This window comes from Haliotis rufescens, unplaced genomic scaffold (assembly GCF_023055435.1).
Source record: "Haliotis rufescens isolate VD_foot unplaced genomic scaffold, xgHalRufe1.0.p SCAF_9, whole genome shotgun sequence".
Lineage (NCBI taxonomy): Eukaryota > Metazoa > Mollusca > Gastropoda > Lepetellida > Haliotidae > Haliotis > Haliotis rufescens.
The window spans coordinates 47,141,298-47,158,270 of record NW_025964383.1 but is presented as its reverse complement, the minus strand read 5'-3'; the positions used below and the strand labels follow the sequence as shown (position 1 = coordinate 47,158,270).

The following is a 16,973-nucleotide window of genomic DNA, read 5'->3' as shown; positions in this document are numbered from 1 at the left end:
ACAGTTGTTGAGGTGTAGGTCCTTCACACACACTCTCCCATGCTAGGCTACAGTTGTTAAGGTGTAGGTCCTTCACACACACTCTCCCCTCGTATTCTTGACTTTGAAGATCATTGTGAGAAGGAAACCTGCATGAACAAAGTGAGTGAGTGAGTTGGGTTTGATGCCGCTTTTGCATAAAGAAGAACAAACTATATTTATTAGCAGTTTCATTATGAGTTTCATATGAATCGCAAACACATTTCGGAAAAGGGTGCTGCAGCACTACAATGACAGTGTATTTGTATCCATGTGTTTGCTGAGTTTTTGATGTGGCGAGCTAACGTTTTATGATTTAACCGCAACGTGTCCATTCCTTCTCGGCCCTGGTGGGACAGTGGTGTTTGTCAGGATCTATCGGTGGAATCCGAGATTCATCTCGTATACGATCATCAGTTGGCCCGACCACGTGCAAAGTTGAAACGTATTCGAACTGTCTCATTGCATTTGCCACCCTTACTTAAACTGACACGATGTGATATCATGGACACATTGGTGCTCAGTTCATTCCTTCCTGACACAGGTGAGGTGAAATTGGGTTTAACGTCGCGTCCAAGATTATTGCACTTATATAGCGACGTGCATGCATTTGTGTGTGTGTCTGCTTGTACTAGAACGGACTGATGCCGATTTTATAGTGCTAGCCCACTGAGATACCATGCCGCAGTTTAACATGAATACCCCACTCAGACACAGTATACTGACTCCGAGCCGACCAGTCCTTGCTTTAACCCCTTAATGCCGAGCGCCAGACAGGGTAACAACAAGTACCATCTTTTAGCGTCTTTTGGTATGACGCGGCCGGGGATCAAACCCCGGACCTTCCGCTCTCCGGGCGGACGCTCTACCACTAGACCACGGAGGCGGTTTTCCTGACACAGGACCACCAGTAACAGGATGTCGTGGCCACGACCGTCAACTGTCCGGGGAGCGCTAGGCGGAGAGTCCGCTTCATCCCTTACCAAGCAGTACACCGAGTGGTGCTTCGTACTTGGGGACCGACCATTATATATTCTGGGGGTGGGTGGGCAGAAGAGATATTGTTCAGGTATAGCTGCAAAAGGAGACATGTTTTTTTAAATATTATTTTCGCTCTGAAAACAAACCTTGCAACAATGTCATTTTTTTTCAACCAGTATATGCATAATTGTTCAAGCATTTTCGGGGATAACTTGATATGTTGAAAAAGTCCAGGCCCGAACCACTCACCCCCCAACTATACCGTGGTCGGCCCCTTCCAATGGCATACAGGTAAATACCGTACTTACTGATGAAGGAGCACGCTGCCATCATGCTGAACATCCCAAACCAGCCAATCAGCGTCTTCAGATGAGACGCCAAGATGGCGCCCAGTGGTGCCGAAATAGCCTGCAGAGAGATGTCATTGAATCTAGGCATGCCTTGCAGTGTGTCATCAGACAGTGTAAACTGTATTCTGGGGTCACATACAGAACATACCACGTGTAGTATTGATTTAATGTAAATGTTGATGGAAAGCATAGTCATTGTTGACGTAATACTCGCGTCATTGTTGACGTAATGTTTAGTTTAGTCACAAGGGATCAATGTTGACCCTGTAACTTGCCGACAACTATTTCTGTACAAAAGACACCACGTCACCACAACCATGATACAGCTGATAAGAACAAGGTGCCATTACAATCGTGTGAGTATCTTACACATTTTACGAAACCCGTATCAGAAATCATATATTTCTCACCCTCCCATTGCTAACATTCTGTAACCCCTACGACAGGCATGCTATTGTTATAATATGTATGTAGTGTCATAGTGTCATTGTTTACATCTGCAACATAAAGATTGAACATGTATATTTAAGGAGTAAACGACCATGACTCGTTTATTTCTTATGAGATATCAGCATTATGTACAGCCTCTTTAAAAATAAACATAAAATGTACAAGCTTAAAAAATATTTATCCGTATTTTAATAATGACTCCCTCAATAGAATCCGACTTCGGAGATTTCGGACAAGTCCATTTTATGCAGGGGTGTGTATTTCCCGCATATTCTTACAATCCTCACGTCAATTACCTGTACCTTTTCTCCCAATGCGGATTGTCACATCTCTCCCGCTCTTGGATGCGATCGTTCGGTCATCGCGTTTATCTGCGTTGCCCAGCTACATCTAAAGGGACCAATTCTAAAGACACTCCCCTCTATTAAAGCTTTATAGGAGTGTATATATATATAGTAGTTTCCTAGGTTCTATTCTTTACGTACCTTTTCATATACCCATGTGCAGTGTAACTATTGCCTTTCGTTCAGTAGGGGTTTCACAGCGTTCAATTCTCTGAATTTTTCCGTCGACTGAGAAGTTGCAAATTTTATTTTTTTTAGATTCTCTTTGGGTACCTACCTGCGATGTAAACACAAAGCCGTAGTTGATGGGGTAGTGTGTCTGGCCAAATGCCGTGGTAACCGCGAGGGAGAACAGGGCGAAGTTGCCGGCCAGTGTGCCGAACATCAGACACACGTAGATGAAGTAGAGGGGCTTCCCTCCCAGGCTGGTGGCGTGGAACGTGATGAGGATGCCGGTGGTGAGGCTGCACAGACAGGCAGTGGCGGTCTGCAGTGACACAGAGATACGTCATGTCTCGAATACGGGTGATACACAGTGAACATCATGTTTAGAACACAGGTGACACACCTTCTACGTCATGTTTTGAATACAGGTGAATCACAATGTACGTCATGCTTAGAATACAGGTAAAACAGTGTACGTCATGTTTAGAACACAGGTGGTGCATATTGAACAAAATGTTTAGAATACAGGTGAAACAGTCTGCGTCATGTTTAGAATAAAATAATACACACTGTACGTCATGTTTAGAATACAGGTGATTCACAGTGTACGTCATTTGTTGAACATGGATGAAACAATGTACGTCAGGTTTAGAATGAGGGTGATACACATTGTACGTCATGGTTACAATATAGGCGATACACAGTGTATACGTCATGTTAAGAACACGGATGAAACACTGTACGTCATGTTTAGAATGCAGGTGATACTTATTGTACGTCATGGTTAGAAAACAGGTGATAGGCATGTATCACAGACACAATTTGTACGTCAAACACTTCGGTTATGGACTGTAAAGGACATTGTGACAATCAGCGAACATCATCATACCATTTTTCACAAGGAAGGTTCGCGTTATGCATAATGTGGCTGTTTGACAAACCCACGCATTCTGCCATCAGAGTCCGTGATGTGGAAACAGCAACACTTTTTAACACAACCCACGCGCGATATGTTCACTTTTGTTACACGTTTTGAAATACAAATTTCACTCACATTGTAAGAAAACCGATCTCCAATAAAACCCCAAAACAGTCTCCCTAAACAGTTGAGAAGGGCAGCAAAGGCTCCGGTGACTGCCAGGAAGATGTCGTCTTGGATGAACGTCTGGCCGTAGTCCTGCAAGAACAGAGAAGTCACGTGACACTATGTTCAACACACCTGGACGTGGCGGACATACACTGGCGTCTGAGAACTGTTCATCAACCAAGTCAGCAGCCTGACCACCCGATCCCATTAGTCGCCTCCTACAACAAGCGTAGTCGCCTTTTACCGCAAAGCATGGATTGCTGAAGACGTATTCTCTACCCAGATCATGAAACCGAATACCAAACGATAGCCACATGGAGATATTTTATTACTTGTTTGAGGTTTAAAGAAAATACTAAGTTGGTCTATTTTATTAAAAGAGGACACACTATGACCTTCACAACGTGCATGTTTCATAATGTTTATATTCATATGTTCCCCAAAGAGAAAATGCAGCTATGTTAGTCGAAAAAGGCTATGTTGGAGGTCGGGTGCGGTGACGAAGCAAAAAACGTAAATTGGTTGACTGCGCGGATCGTTGTCCATATTAATCACTGGGTTCTCTTGTTTACACTTGATTGGTTAACAGGTCGCTGTTATGTAACTGGAATATTGTTAACCTCGGTGATAAACAACAACCAAAAAACAACCTTTATAGGTGAGGTGAGGTGAAATGGGGTTTAACGTCGCGTCCAAGATTATTGCACGTGTATGTGTGTGTGTGGCTGCTTGTACTAGTCCGGACTGATGCCGATTTATAGTGCTAGCACTCTGAGATACCATGCCACAGTTTAACATGAGTACCCCACTCAGACACAGTATACTGACTCCGAGCCGACCAGTTCTTCTTTTAGCCCTTAATGCCGAGCCCCAGACAGGGTAACAACATGTACCATCTTTTAACGTCTTTTGGTATGACGCAGCAGGGGATCGAACCCCGGACCTTCCGCTCTCCGGGCGGACGCTCTACCATTAGACCACGGATGCGGTCCCCTTTTTTTATAAATGCTGAGTGACTGTGAATGGATATGTGATGCGGAGATACAGTTGACCTGTTGTGTGAGTAATGCACGCAGTCATGATCATCGGTTGACCGCAACATTATTCCTTGTATACCACAGTTATATATCCCACTAAAACACGAAAGGGATATTAATATGAAGAATTGTTGTGGGGCAGTTTAACCTTGTATAGTGTTAAGATAAACACCACTCCTTGGCCGTTAAGCAGGAAACACATCCAGATGATGTAGAAATGTCGGGTCTGCAGCACTTGGACAGGGGTCACGTCGACGGATGACCTACAACAGTAACGGCGGAGCCTGAAAGCTAATCATACACTCGTCAGTATATTGCGATGAGTGTTCAGAAGGTATATCACATAACGGAAACTATTAAGGGACCGACCTTTTGGTGTTGGTGGGCGTAATGAAGACAAGAAGAATATCTAGACGAACCGTGAGGTTTTATTTTTTTGTAAAACCCATGTAAAATGATCTGTTCATGATATCGTCGGCCCTGTATAGGACTTGGTGAAGTGATGTTGTTAGCAATGATCACTAATTAATACATTATGCCTAGGATAACCAACATCAGTTTGATCAGTACTTATTACACGTAGATGGCCATGGTGCGAGTTTACCTACATATCAACATCGTTGATGTTTTCATTCGTCTCTGTGGTTGCCATGTTATTGGCCCCAGGGACAAGACCGGTGTCATCTTTCAGTTGCGTGTTTGCAGTGTGACTGGCCCCAGAGACAAGACCGGTGTCATCATTCAGTTGCGTGTTTGCCATGTGATTGGCCCCAGAGACTAGACCGGTGTCATCATTTAGTTGCATGGTTGCCGTGTGACTGGCCCCAGAGACAAGACCGGTGTCATCATTCAGTTGCGTGGTTGCCGTGTGATTGGCCCCAGAGACAAGACTGGCACTAGCCTCAGTGACAGGGGAAACGGACTTAAGAGTGTTTTCTGTTGAAACCTGCAACATTAAAGCTGTTACTTTGCATAGTGCGTTACAGTTCGTATAATGAGTACTATAACCTTCATACAATGTAGATCTCTTGCAACTATTGGACATGATATCATCACATGATGTTTAAGGCGAGTTTATTGTCCGTGTTACGATTCTACTGAATGAATGACACCAAAGTTAAATTCGATATATTACCACTGGGTCATGTACAATAGCAATACATCGATAATTCAGTTCAATTCAGTTCATATTGATGTATTCATGGCCATTGGCCTCCATACAATGATGTCTTCAGTTCTCTTTCATAATAAATATTGATACATAGTTTATTTGCTTGTTGTTTTACGCCGCAGTCAGCAATATGCCAGCTACGTGACGGCAATCATTCAATAATCGAGTCTGGACCAGACAATCCAGTGATTGATATCATGAGCGCGCAAGTGGGATACGATAACATGCATCAACCAGGTCAGCGAGCCTGACCACTCGATCCTGTTGGTCGCCCCTTACGACAAGCATAGGTTGCTGAAGAGTTATTTTCACGGGTGAATAAACTGGCTATACCTGTGGGGGCTCGCTTATCAACAGGACACCCACCAACTGTATGGCGGCGTACAGCCCCCCAGTCAGTACAAACACCCACGGCACTCTCTCCAAGACTTCCGGCTGGGTGAAGTATCTGAAGATCAGAAGACGTTGATTATTACATAAGACAAAATGTCAACGAAAGAAATAGTTCAACTAAATAACACAAGATCTGTAACACTCTAATATACATAACGTATTTGCGATAGTATCAATAATTTAGTCACATACGAATTTTGGCCTGTGTTTGCGGAAGCAGGCAGGTCTGTCTTGTGGGACAGTCATAAGTGAGTGAGTTTGGTTTTACACCGATGTGACAAGTATTACAGTAAGTGAGAAAGTGTGTTGGATTTAAGGTTATATCAGTTACAATAATAGTTAAATCGGATCTTAATGCACGTAGGTGTGCCTTTCAGAGAAGGCTTTGTAAGGAAACTTCAATCTTGTTCTACACATAAAATATGTCGCTCGTCACTGACATAATGAAACGGCTGGCTACATTTACTCCTTCAATGTATCATCTGAACGACTTGCATATATTTTACTCACTTTTCGTCATTGACAGTCAGATCCGTGGGCAGGTTGCCGGGGTTGATGAAGGCTGTCTGGACCAGGTTAAAGATGAACCCTCCTCCCCCGAACCCCGCCACCACTAGACCCCCTGCCAGACCCTTCCGTTCTGGCAGCCACTGTCAGCACACAACAACGTGAGGTGAGTTAAAACAAGGAGATAGTTTTGCAATTTGTTTGTAAGGCATCCCTTGGCACTTCAAACAACTTCAGTTGGATTTTTAACTGTTCATTGCATTATTATTTAAGGTGAGTGGGTAGACTACTTTCTGGTCCACTTTTACTCCAAAGGATCAATATCATATCGGATATGGGATTCGAACCAGCAAATTTAAGTTAATGCTGTACTGAGCCAAAAGCAAGAGGTCATACGCACTCATGGTTCTTTGCTTGTTTGTTTAACGTCGCACTCAGCGGTATTCCAGAATTTAACGTCGGCCTGGAAATAATCGAGTCTGGAGCAGACAAACCAGTGATTATTAGCAATGATGCATGCCAATAAGGTGCAGTGACACACAATCAACCAAATCACCAATCCTGACCACACGATCCATCACGTCGTCTCGGACGACAAGCATGGACTGCTAGGGATTGTACCATGTGCTAACCAGGAACCCCAAGTGGCCACCTCAGTGCTCAGCCTACCTGATATATAACGTGTACATGCATACGGGTGGTCACATGTAGCGTACCTTCATCGCGCAGGCCATAGGCAATGAGTAGGCGACACCTACACCAAAACCGTTCACGATGCCGTACGTCATGATGACGCCGAGGAATGAATGTTGCACCGTGAAGAACGTCAACATGACACCTGCACTGAAATCAAACCAACATGTTCAACAGCATCTGACATGAAGAGCATATTTATAAAAACAGGGGCTTTTGAGGCGATAACGGTGGCAATACAGTGTAGTCCCAATGCTCATGACCAACAGACACCACACCACAGTGGTTGTTTGGTTTATAGCTTATGTCAATAATGAAATCATTATTACGGCCCACAGTTTTATTATTGGTTGATAACAATTCATCGGGTAGGTTGCCTTCCTGTGATGCAAATAAATACATTTTAACGGAAACTTACTCATTTGCTCTTAACTGTTCTTGTATTCAGGATACTAGATAATACAGTGTGCGAAGATGAACCCTTTTATTCCAGTCACCGATTACCACCGTTGTCCTTGGCATAGTACAACCAAATACCGACCACATATATCACACTCAGTATCTCAGTGGGCTAGCACTATAACATCGACCTTAGCCCGGAAGGTTCAAGCAGACACGCACATACGTGCATGCAAGTCGCAATGTAAGTGAAATAATATTGGACGCGACCTTAAGCCCCATTTCACCTCAATTCACCACTGTTCAGTGTTCTTGATGTTCTAAGCCTACGTAACTTTGACATTTTATGTAAATTCGTATACAGTGGCACAGTTAGTACGTTTGCTTTTTCAATTTGTGGAATATATCTACTCGCTAAGGTTCCACCAACAGTGACAGTCTATAAGTATGCTCACGATTCGCTCTTGGTGTGCTCACCTCATCAGCCAAGAACCCAGCAAGACTGTAGGTCGTAGTCCCAGCTGTCGGTAGATGACGCCCCCTAGGAACATAGACAGGCCGTGACCTATCAGGTTGCAGGCGTAGATCCACACGCTGTCACTGTAGGTGATGTTGTCACGTGTGCTGTGACGTAGATATGACGTCAGATATGGCGACAAGTTACCTGCATGGATACGAGACAACTTCACGTTCAAAAGTATGTGATATGGACAGTAACACGGTTTTGGTGGACATTTGAAATACACATTCTCACAGCTGCCCTTTATATGTAAACAAAAGCGACAAAATTCGGTCTGCAGCGTTGCGTCCTAGACACGCCAGAAATAAATTTTTTTCAGCTTTGTCAGCACCATTCCCGTGCTCGTGTGTTTCATCGAAGTGTTAATCGTCTGAGACCTGCATCACTTCCGACTTTCTGACGTAGTATAACTGGAATACTGTTAAAAATTAGCGTTATTCCCAACTCATTCATCAATAAAATACTGACGATACCAGGTGCCCACATATAGGTAAGCGCATCTTGCTTTACCGATGGCACCCCTCACAAACACATGCTAGGGCAAGTCAAACTCAAACTAGTTGCACGACGGGGCACAGGGTTCGTTGGTATTTTTATCTTGTCGCTGGTCCGCCAGCCCCATGGAAGTGCTCATGGCTTTCACTTAAGTGGTAAATGTCTGCAGCTTTGTGTTGACACATGAAGTATTGTTCAAAGCATGTCCCCACTCAATGACTCCTAAGGGGGGTAGCTATTTACATTAGAGATACAGTGTGTCCCAAAAATATGGGCTTCTTTTCGTTGGCCTAGAAGCGATATGGTACATGTTAAATGTTATTTAATTGGTACTGTTTATCATGCAGATAAGAGTGAAGCGTAATGGGAACTAATTGATAAAAAAAGAATATATTTGCAAATGTTGCATGGAAATACACAAATTATTAGAGAACCTACTAGGATCACCCAACATTCTAGTACGATCCAGTTTGAAGTGACAGCTGTCCGATATGTGTAACCATAAAAGAAATAATCCTTAAATATCATTCCTTGAAACGTAAAGTGTATTATTATTATTCCTTTGCACATGGTTTAAACACGGACTTGTTTAATATTGATAGTGATATATTAATCTCATCGGGAAGTTTGTGATAAACATATTCCTAATAAAGTTGCTACCATACGATCAAAGGATCCGCAGTGGATCAATAATATATTACGCTCCTTATTAGGAAAAGAATATCTTAAACTTGAAGCAGCTAGACACAATTTTTCCCCAACTGCATTTCGGAATAGGTTGAATGATATTTACATGGATATTGCCAATATTCTCAATACATCTTTGTGGACCAATCCGGCATATATTATCCTGACATGCACCTTCCAACCTTAGAATTCAAATCGGCTACGAAACATGTAGCACAAACGCAAACTCAGCTGAAAAGCATGTTCTGATGGCAAAGGTTGTCCTTAATGCAGCAATCATGCAATTGATCATGTAAACCATGCTATATAAGCACACGTGTTGTAGGGATTCGGTATGCATTGTTTCTGCTTGTCTTAGAACCTGCAACACGGAAAAACATCAAATTCCAATCATTATTTGAAGTTTTGAGATGCCTAGCCTATCTGAAAATGACCGCTTGGGAGCTATTGGAATGCTCCAGTCAGAAACATCGCAGCTTGAAGTTGCTAGGCGATTGAACGTGCACAGAAACGCCGTTTGGACGTTATAGAAGCTCCGGCAGTTCAACAAACACAGTCAGAGACCGACAAAGGAGCGGAAAACCCCTAGTTACGAGCGTCCGTCAAGATCGTTGTATTCGAACCACCCATTTGCGAAATCGGTTCCAGCCTGCAACAATCACTGCGAGAGCCATCCCTGGCCTTTGTCGAATATCGGCACAGACTGTACGTCGCCATCTTAGACGTTACGAGATTGTTGCGAGGAGACCAGCCAGACGCCAAATACTGACCAACAGTCACCGCCTCTTGCGTCTGCAGTGTTCGTGAAGACAGCGAGTTGCGTTGGACAGCAATTTAGTGGAGACAAGATCTGTTCACCGACGAGTCTCGCTTTAACCTCATCAATGATGTCCGAGTATACCGCGGTCGCGATGAACATTAAGTTGAGAACTGTGTTGGGAAGGAAGGCACATCATCTGATATGGGGAGGAATCACCGAAAGACAGAGAACTCGTTTGCAAGTGATCAATGGCAATTTGAACGGGAAGCGTTACCGTGACGGGGTAATCTAGCCAATCGTTGTGCCGTTTTGGAATCAACATGGACCTGGCATGATGTTTCTGCACGACAACGCCCGACCCCATGTAAGCCCGGATTGTTCAGCCTGCACTTTGACAGAACGTCAATGTGATGCCATGGCCTGCTCGCTCTCCAGACCTTTCCACAATTGAACACATGTGGGATGAAATAAACCCACGTTTACCACGTGCTCCGACTACAGAACAGAAACTGAGCGGAGATGTGGGATGTCATCCCACAATACTGTGTTAGACGTTTGATCCGTTGCTTTGCATCCAAGCGAGAGGGGTGCACACACGCTACTGACGTGTGAATTGACAATGCTGTTCTTGCATCTTTCTCTTGTCATAAAGCCATTTCTGTGCTAGACATATGTCATTTAAACGTGTGAACTTGTTTTACTGGTTCATTGTCTGAAAATATGAATTCTTTTAGATGCCTGTTTCTACTTTGATCAGGTTCTTATTTCATATCATGTCACAGGAACTTTTGTTGCTGGGTATATAATTTTGCTTGAAGATGAAGTTAGGGATATACCACTATCCATGGACACCACGAAGGCAACTGGCCCTGATGGTAGTGGAAATGAATTACATAAAAATACAGTTTACAGTTTGGCCCCAATCCTTACTTAACTATTGAATTTCCCTTTTAAAAGGCAATTTTCCAAAAACTATGGAAAGAAGGTCTTATCATTCCTATTTATAAGAAAAATGGCGTAAATGAATGCACAAATTACAGACTTTTTTACAGACATTTTTTCAGCAAAGGAATGCAGAAAAATTAGTATTCAAAGACGTGTATAACTACTTAAGGAATAATACTGTGCTCACTAACCTACAACCTCAATTTACCAGGGTGAGGCCACCTCAAATTACTTGACGTATTTACATGTATATGACTTTATTGCAAGGGCTTAAAATGAAGGTAAGGAAGTCAGAGCTGTATGTGACATAAGTAAAGCTTTTGATAAAGTTTGGTACAAAGGAATACTTTATAAACTACAACATTATGGTATCTGTGGAATGTTATTGAGATGGTTTGATGGTTACTATCGACATCAAAAGGAAGATATGAATGGCTATAGCTCTGTGTGGTTTATTCCTCACAGTTAGTGTGGCCAACCATCCAAGTACTGTATATGTTTCACTGTCAGTGTGGCCAACCATCTAAGTACTGTATATGTTTCACTGTCAGTGTGGCCAACCATCTAAGTACTGTATATGTTTCACTGTCAGTGTGGCCAACCATCCAAGTACTGTATATGTTTCACTGTCAGTGTGGCCAACCATCTAAGTACTGTATATGTTTCACTGTCAGTGTGGCCAACCATCTAAGTACTGTATATGTTTCACTGTCAGTGTGGCCAACCATCTAAGTACTGTATATGTTCTACTGTCAGTGTGGCCAACCATCTAAGTACTGTATATGTTTCACTGTCAGTGTGGCCAACCATCTAAGTACTGTATATGTTTCACTGTCAGTGTGGCCAACCATCCAAGTACTGTATATGTTTCACTGTCAGTGTGGCCAACCATCTAAGTACTGTATATGTTTCACTGTCAGTGTGGCCAACCATCTAAGTACTGTATATGTTTCACTGTCAGTGTGGCCAACCATCTAAGTACTGTATATGTTCTACTGTCAGTGTGGCCATATATGCAAGGCAAATACTGTTCAATACTAACAATAAGTCTTTGCAGCTGTAAAATGCATCCTTCTTTAGGAAGTGATCACGACAAGAGGTTCTTATTTTAATTACATTGCTTACTTTTTATGTGCAATGCAACTGACGACACTGAACATGTCTGTATCTTCTAAGGCTCATATTGCGCACATAGCCATGGCAAAGAGACATAAACGTGGAAAAGGACATACCAAATGTGTAGACTGTGCCGAGTGTTATATGAACCATCACACCTCCCAAAGTCACTCTACAGACACGACCAGACAGCATGATGGCATCCATGCAGTGATCCTCAGATCTAGGAGTGTCAAGGTAACAGCAGGCAGGTTAGAGTAATGCATGGATAATTGAATATAGGTGGCGTGGAACAATAATTTATTCCGCCAGGGGAGCAGTCAGGCGTGCTTGACACCTATGGGTAATCAGCTTAACAGATGTGCTCGTAGGTTTCACCACAGTGTTAAATGTGTTCTTTTTCTCTCATGAAACTGATACTGCTTGAAATAATCTTCAAACCGGCGTTACACTCTACTCACCAAACCGGCGTTACCCTCTACTCACCAAACCGGTGTTACGCTCTACTCATCAAACCGGCATTACTCTCTTCTCATCAAACCGGCATTACACTCTACTCACCAAACCGGCGTTACGCTCTACTCACCAAACCGGCGTTACACTCTACTCACCAAACCGGCATTACTCTCTACTCACCAAACCGGCGTTACTCTCCACTCACCAAACCGGCGTTACGCTCTACTCACCAAACCGGCGTTACGCTCTACTCACCGAACTGGTGTTACGCTCTACTCACCAAACCGGCGTTACACTCTACTCACCGAACCGGTGTTACACTCTACTCACCAAACCGGTGTTACTCTCTACTCACCAAACCGGCGTTACACTCTACTCACCAAACCGGTGTTACACTCCAATCACCAAATGGGCATTACGCTCTACTCACCAAACCGGCGTTACGCTCTACTCACCAAACCGGCGTTCCACTCTACTCACCGAACCGGCGTTACACTCTACTCACCAAACCGGTGTTACACTCCAATCACCAAATGGGCATTACGCTCTACTCACCAAACCGGCGTTACGCTCTACTCACCAAACCGGCGTTCCGCTCTACTCACCGAACCGGTGTTACACTCTACTCACCAAACCGGCGTTACACTCTACTCACCAAACCGGCGTTACACTCTACTCACCAAACCGGCGTTACACTCTACTCACCAAACCGGCATTACTCTCTACTCACCAAACCGGCGTTACTCTCCACTCACCAAACCGGCGTTACGCTCTACTCACCAAACCGGCGTTACGCTCTACTCACCGAACTGGTGTTACGCTCTACTCACCAAACCGGCGTTACACTCTACTCACCGAACCGGTGTTACACTCTACTCACCAAACCGGTGTTACTCTCTACTCACCAAACCGGCGTTACACTCTACTCACCAAACCGGTGTTACACTCCAATCACCAAATGGGCATTACGCTCTACTCACCAAACCGGCGTTCCGCTCTACTCACCGAACCGGTCTTACACTCTACTCACCAAACCGGTGTTACACTCTACTCACCAAACCAGCATTACACTCTACTCAACAAACAGGCATTACTCTCTACTCACCAAACCAGCATTACTCTCTACTCACCAAACCGGCGTTACACTCTACTCACCAAACTGGCATTACTCTCTACTCACCAAACCGGCATTACTCTCTACTCACCAAACCGGCATTACTCTCTACTCACCAAACTGGCGTTACGCTCTACTCACCAAACCGGAGTTACTCTCTACTCATCAAACTGGCGTTACGCTCTACTCACCAAACCGGCGTTACACTCTACTCACCAAACCGGCGTTACTCTCTACTCACCAAACCGGTGTTACGCTCTACTCACCAAACCGGCGTTAGTCTCTACTTACCAAACCGGCGTTACTCTCTACTCACCAAACCGGCGTTACTCTCTACTCACCAAACCCGCGTTACACTCTACTCACCAAACCGGTGTTACACTCTACTCACCAAACCGGCGTTACACTCTACTCACCAAACCGGCGTTACACTCTACTCACCAAACCCGCGTTACGCTCTACTCACCAAACCGGCATTACTCTCTACTCACCAAACCGGCGATACTCTCTACTCCCCAAACCGGCGTTACGCTTTACTCACCAAACCGGCGTTACTCTCTACTCATCAAACCGGCGTTACGCTCTACTCACCAAACCGGCTTTACTCTCTACTCATCAAACCGGCATTACTCTCTACTCACCAAACCGGCGTTACACTCTACTTACCTAACCGGTGTTACACTCTACTCACCGAACCGGCGTTACACTCTACTCACCAAACAGGCGTTACGCTCTTCTCACCAAACGGGCGTTACGCTTTACTCACCAAACCGGTGTTACACTCTACTCACCAAACCGGTGTTACGCTCTACTCACCAAACCGGAGTTCCCCTCTGCTCACCAAACCGGTGTAACACTCTACTCACCAAACCGGTGTTACACTCTACTCACCAAACTGGTGTTAACTCTACTCACCAAACCGGCGTTATGTTCTGCTCACCAAACCGGTGTAACACTCTACTCACCAAACCGGTGTTACTCTCTACTCACCAAACCGGTGTTACACACTACTCACCAAACCGGTGTTACTCTCTACTCACCAAACCGGTGTTACACACTACTCACAAAACGGGCGTTACACTCTACTCACCAAACTGGTGTTAACTCTACTCACCAAACTGGTGTTATGTTCTGCTCACCAAACCGGTGTTACACTCTACTCACCAAACCGGTGTTACTCTCTACTCACCAAACCGGTGTTACACTCTACTCACAAAACGGGCGTTACACTCTACTCACCAAACTGGTGTTAACTCTACTCACCAAACCGGCGTTATGTTCTGCTTACCAAACCGGTGTAACACTCTACTCACCAAACCGGTGTTACACACTACTCACAAAACGGGCGTTACACTCTACTCACCAAACCGGTGTTACACTCTACTCACAAAACGGGCGTTACACTCTACTCACCAAACTGGTGTTAACTCTACTCACCAAACCGGCGTTATGTTCTGCTTACCAAACCGGTGTAACACTCTACTCACCAAACCGGTGTTACACACTACTCACAAAACGGGCGTTACACTCTACTCACCAAACTGGTGTTACACTCTACTCACCAAACCGGTGTTACACTCTACTCACCAAACCGGTGTTACACACTACTCACAAAACCGGCGTTACGCTCTACCCACCAAGTCAACCTATGTTCAAGTTAATTATAGTACACTACATTTGACTGGCGTTACTACTTGTGTATGTGCTTATGCTGAATGAAAAAGACATGACATGTGACACAGTTGTCAAACTCTTGACTTGTCCCATACATCAGTGCAAGCTGTGGCAGTTCAGGATATGCAAGGTATATATATCATCAGCTGTAGTGATCGTAGTCTGATCGCAGGAACTTTTTTTTCTGTGTCCACATTGTCAAGAAGAAATGAGCCCCGATAAAAGTAGCAGTATATCCATACTACCCATTACTGTAAAATAAATCTTGCAAATATTAAATGAATACTGCAGAAAAATGCAGAAAGATATTGTTTATGAATATTGAACCTTTTACCGAAAGACCTATGCACCAGTTTACTATAATTATGTTGAACCATGGTGGAGTTTGAGGACAGACTTGCCAAATTCCTTGAGGGACAAAATACTCCAGAATAGGTTGTTTTACAGGTTTGTTAATAACGGAAAACGGAAAAAATGAAAATGAGTGTTATTGTGTGACTGGGATTCTTGTTCACCCCTTGATTGCCTGGTTTGTTCACTGTCTGCTGTCGCATGGCAGGAGGGATTGCTGTGTGCTGTCAGGCAATAAACACATTCTTTTCATGCAAATGGTGTGAATGGTGGTTGCTACAGTTGAGGCAGGACATGCTCACCCTTTTCGCAAATACTTCGTGCCATTACTGATTTTGAGTGACCCATTCATAAATAAAGGGGGGAAAGGTATGCCAAGTTTTTGTTTTTAAGTAATTGGAAACTGAGTGAGTGAGTTGTGTTTAACGCCGCTTTTAACAGTATTCCAGTTATATCACGGTGTGTCAGCTTAATGTGGGAGGAAAGCCCGAAGTGATGCAGGTCTCAGACGTTTACCACTTCGGTGAAACCCACGTACACGGGTCTGGTGCTGACAAACCTAGAAACATAATTGGGGCGAACCGGGATTCGAATCCACAATCATAGGTTTCCGGAGTCCCCAAGGGACACAACTCTGTACAGCGAATCGCGGCGCCTTAGACGACTTGGTCACCCGTGCCCTCCAATTGGAAATTGAAATAACTGTTGTTAAATTTGATTCTGTCTATTTAACCATCACTCATCCTTGTTTGTAAAACATAGTTAGTGGCTGGGTAATTTTGTGTAAAAATATATATTGGTTCAATGAAGCTTAGGGTAAGAAATGACTCTTCAACCACATCATCATGACCCCTAGCATGACAGACATGTTGTACATTTGTCCAGAAATAAGCGAATGTATTGATTTTCAGGGGAAAGATGTCTCCAATATCCATCAGCTCTTGTTCATTACGTGAACATCAGGGGAAGAATAGGTCTTCAGCAACCCATGCTTGTCGTAAGAGGCGACTAACGGGATCGGGTGGTCAGGCTCGCTGACTTGGTTGATGCATGTCATCCTATCCCGAATGCGTGGATCGATGCTCATGATCTCAATCAATGGATTGTCTGGTCCAGCCTCGATTATTACAGACCGCCGTCACATAGCTGGAATATTGCTGAGTGCAACAACAAATTTCCAATGCTATTTTTACTTTTACACCGTATGTTTAGTCGAGACTGGTTATTCTCTGGCATTGACGTTTCATTTTTATATTCACC

The 16,973-nt window shown here is 44.0% G+C and overlaps 1 protein-coding gene across 1 annotated transcript; it reads right to left on the bottom strand.

Moving 5' to 3' along the window:
- Window positions 1–334: 334 nt before the first annotated feature.
- On the bottom strand, window positions 335–12,405 carry LOC124122976. Its single transcript, XM_048390452.1, has 12 exons — window positions 12,235–12,405; window positions 8,073–8,259; window positions 7,220–7,346; window positions 6,507–6,646; window positions 5,937–6,051; window positions 5,041–5,378; window positions 4,581–4,695; window positions 3,363–3,485; window positions 2,421–2,630; window positions 1,308–1,407; window positions 917–1,093; window positions 335–393 (listed from the first exon to the last, which is right to left on the bottom strand). Exons 1-12 carry the CDS (start codon window positions 12,323–12,325, stop codon window positions 335–337), a joined length of 1,782 nt encoding a protein of 593 aa, XP_048246409.1. The 5' UTR covers window positions 12,326–12,405.
- Window positions 12,406–16,973: the final 4,568 nt, after the last annotated feature.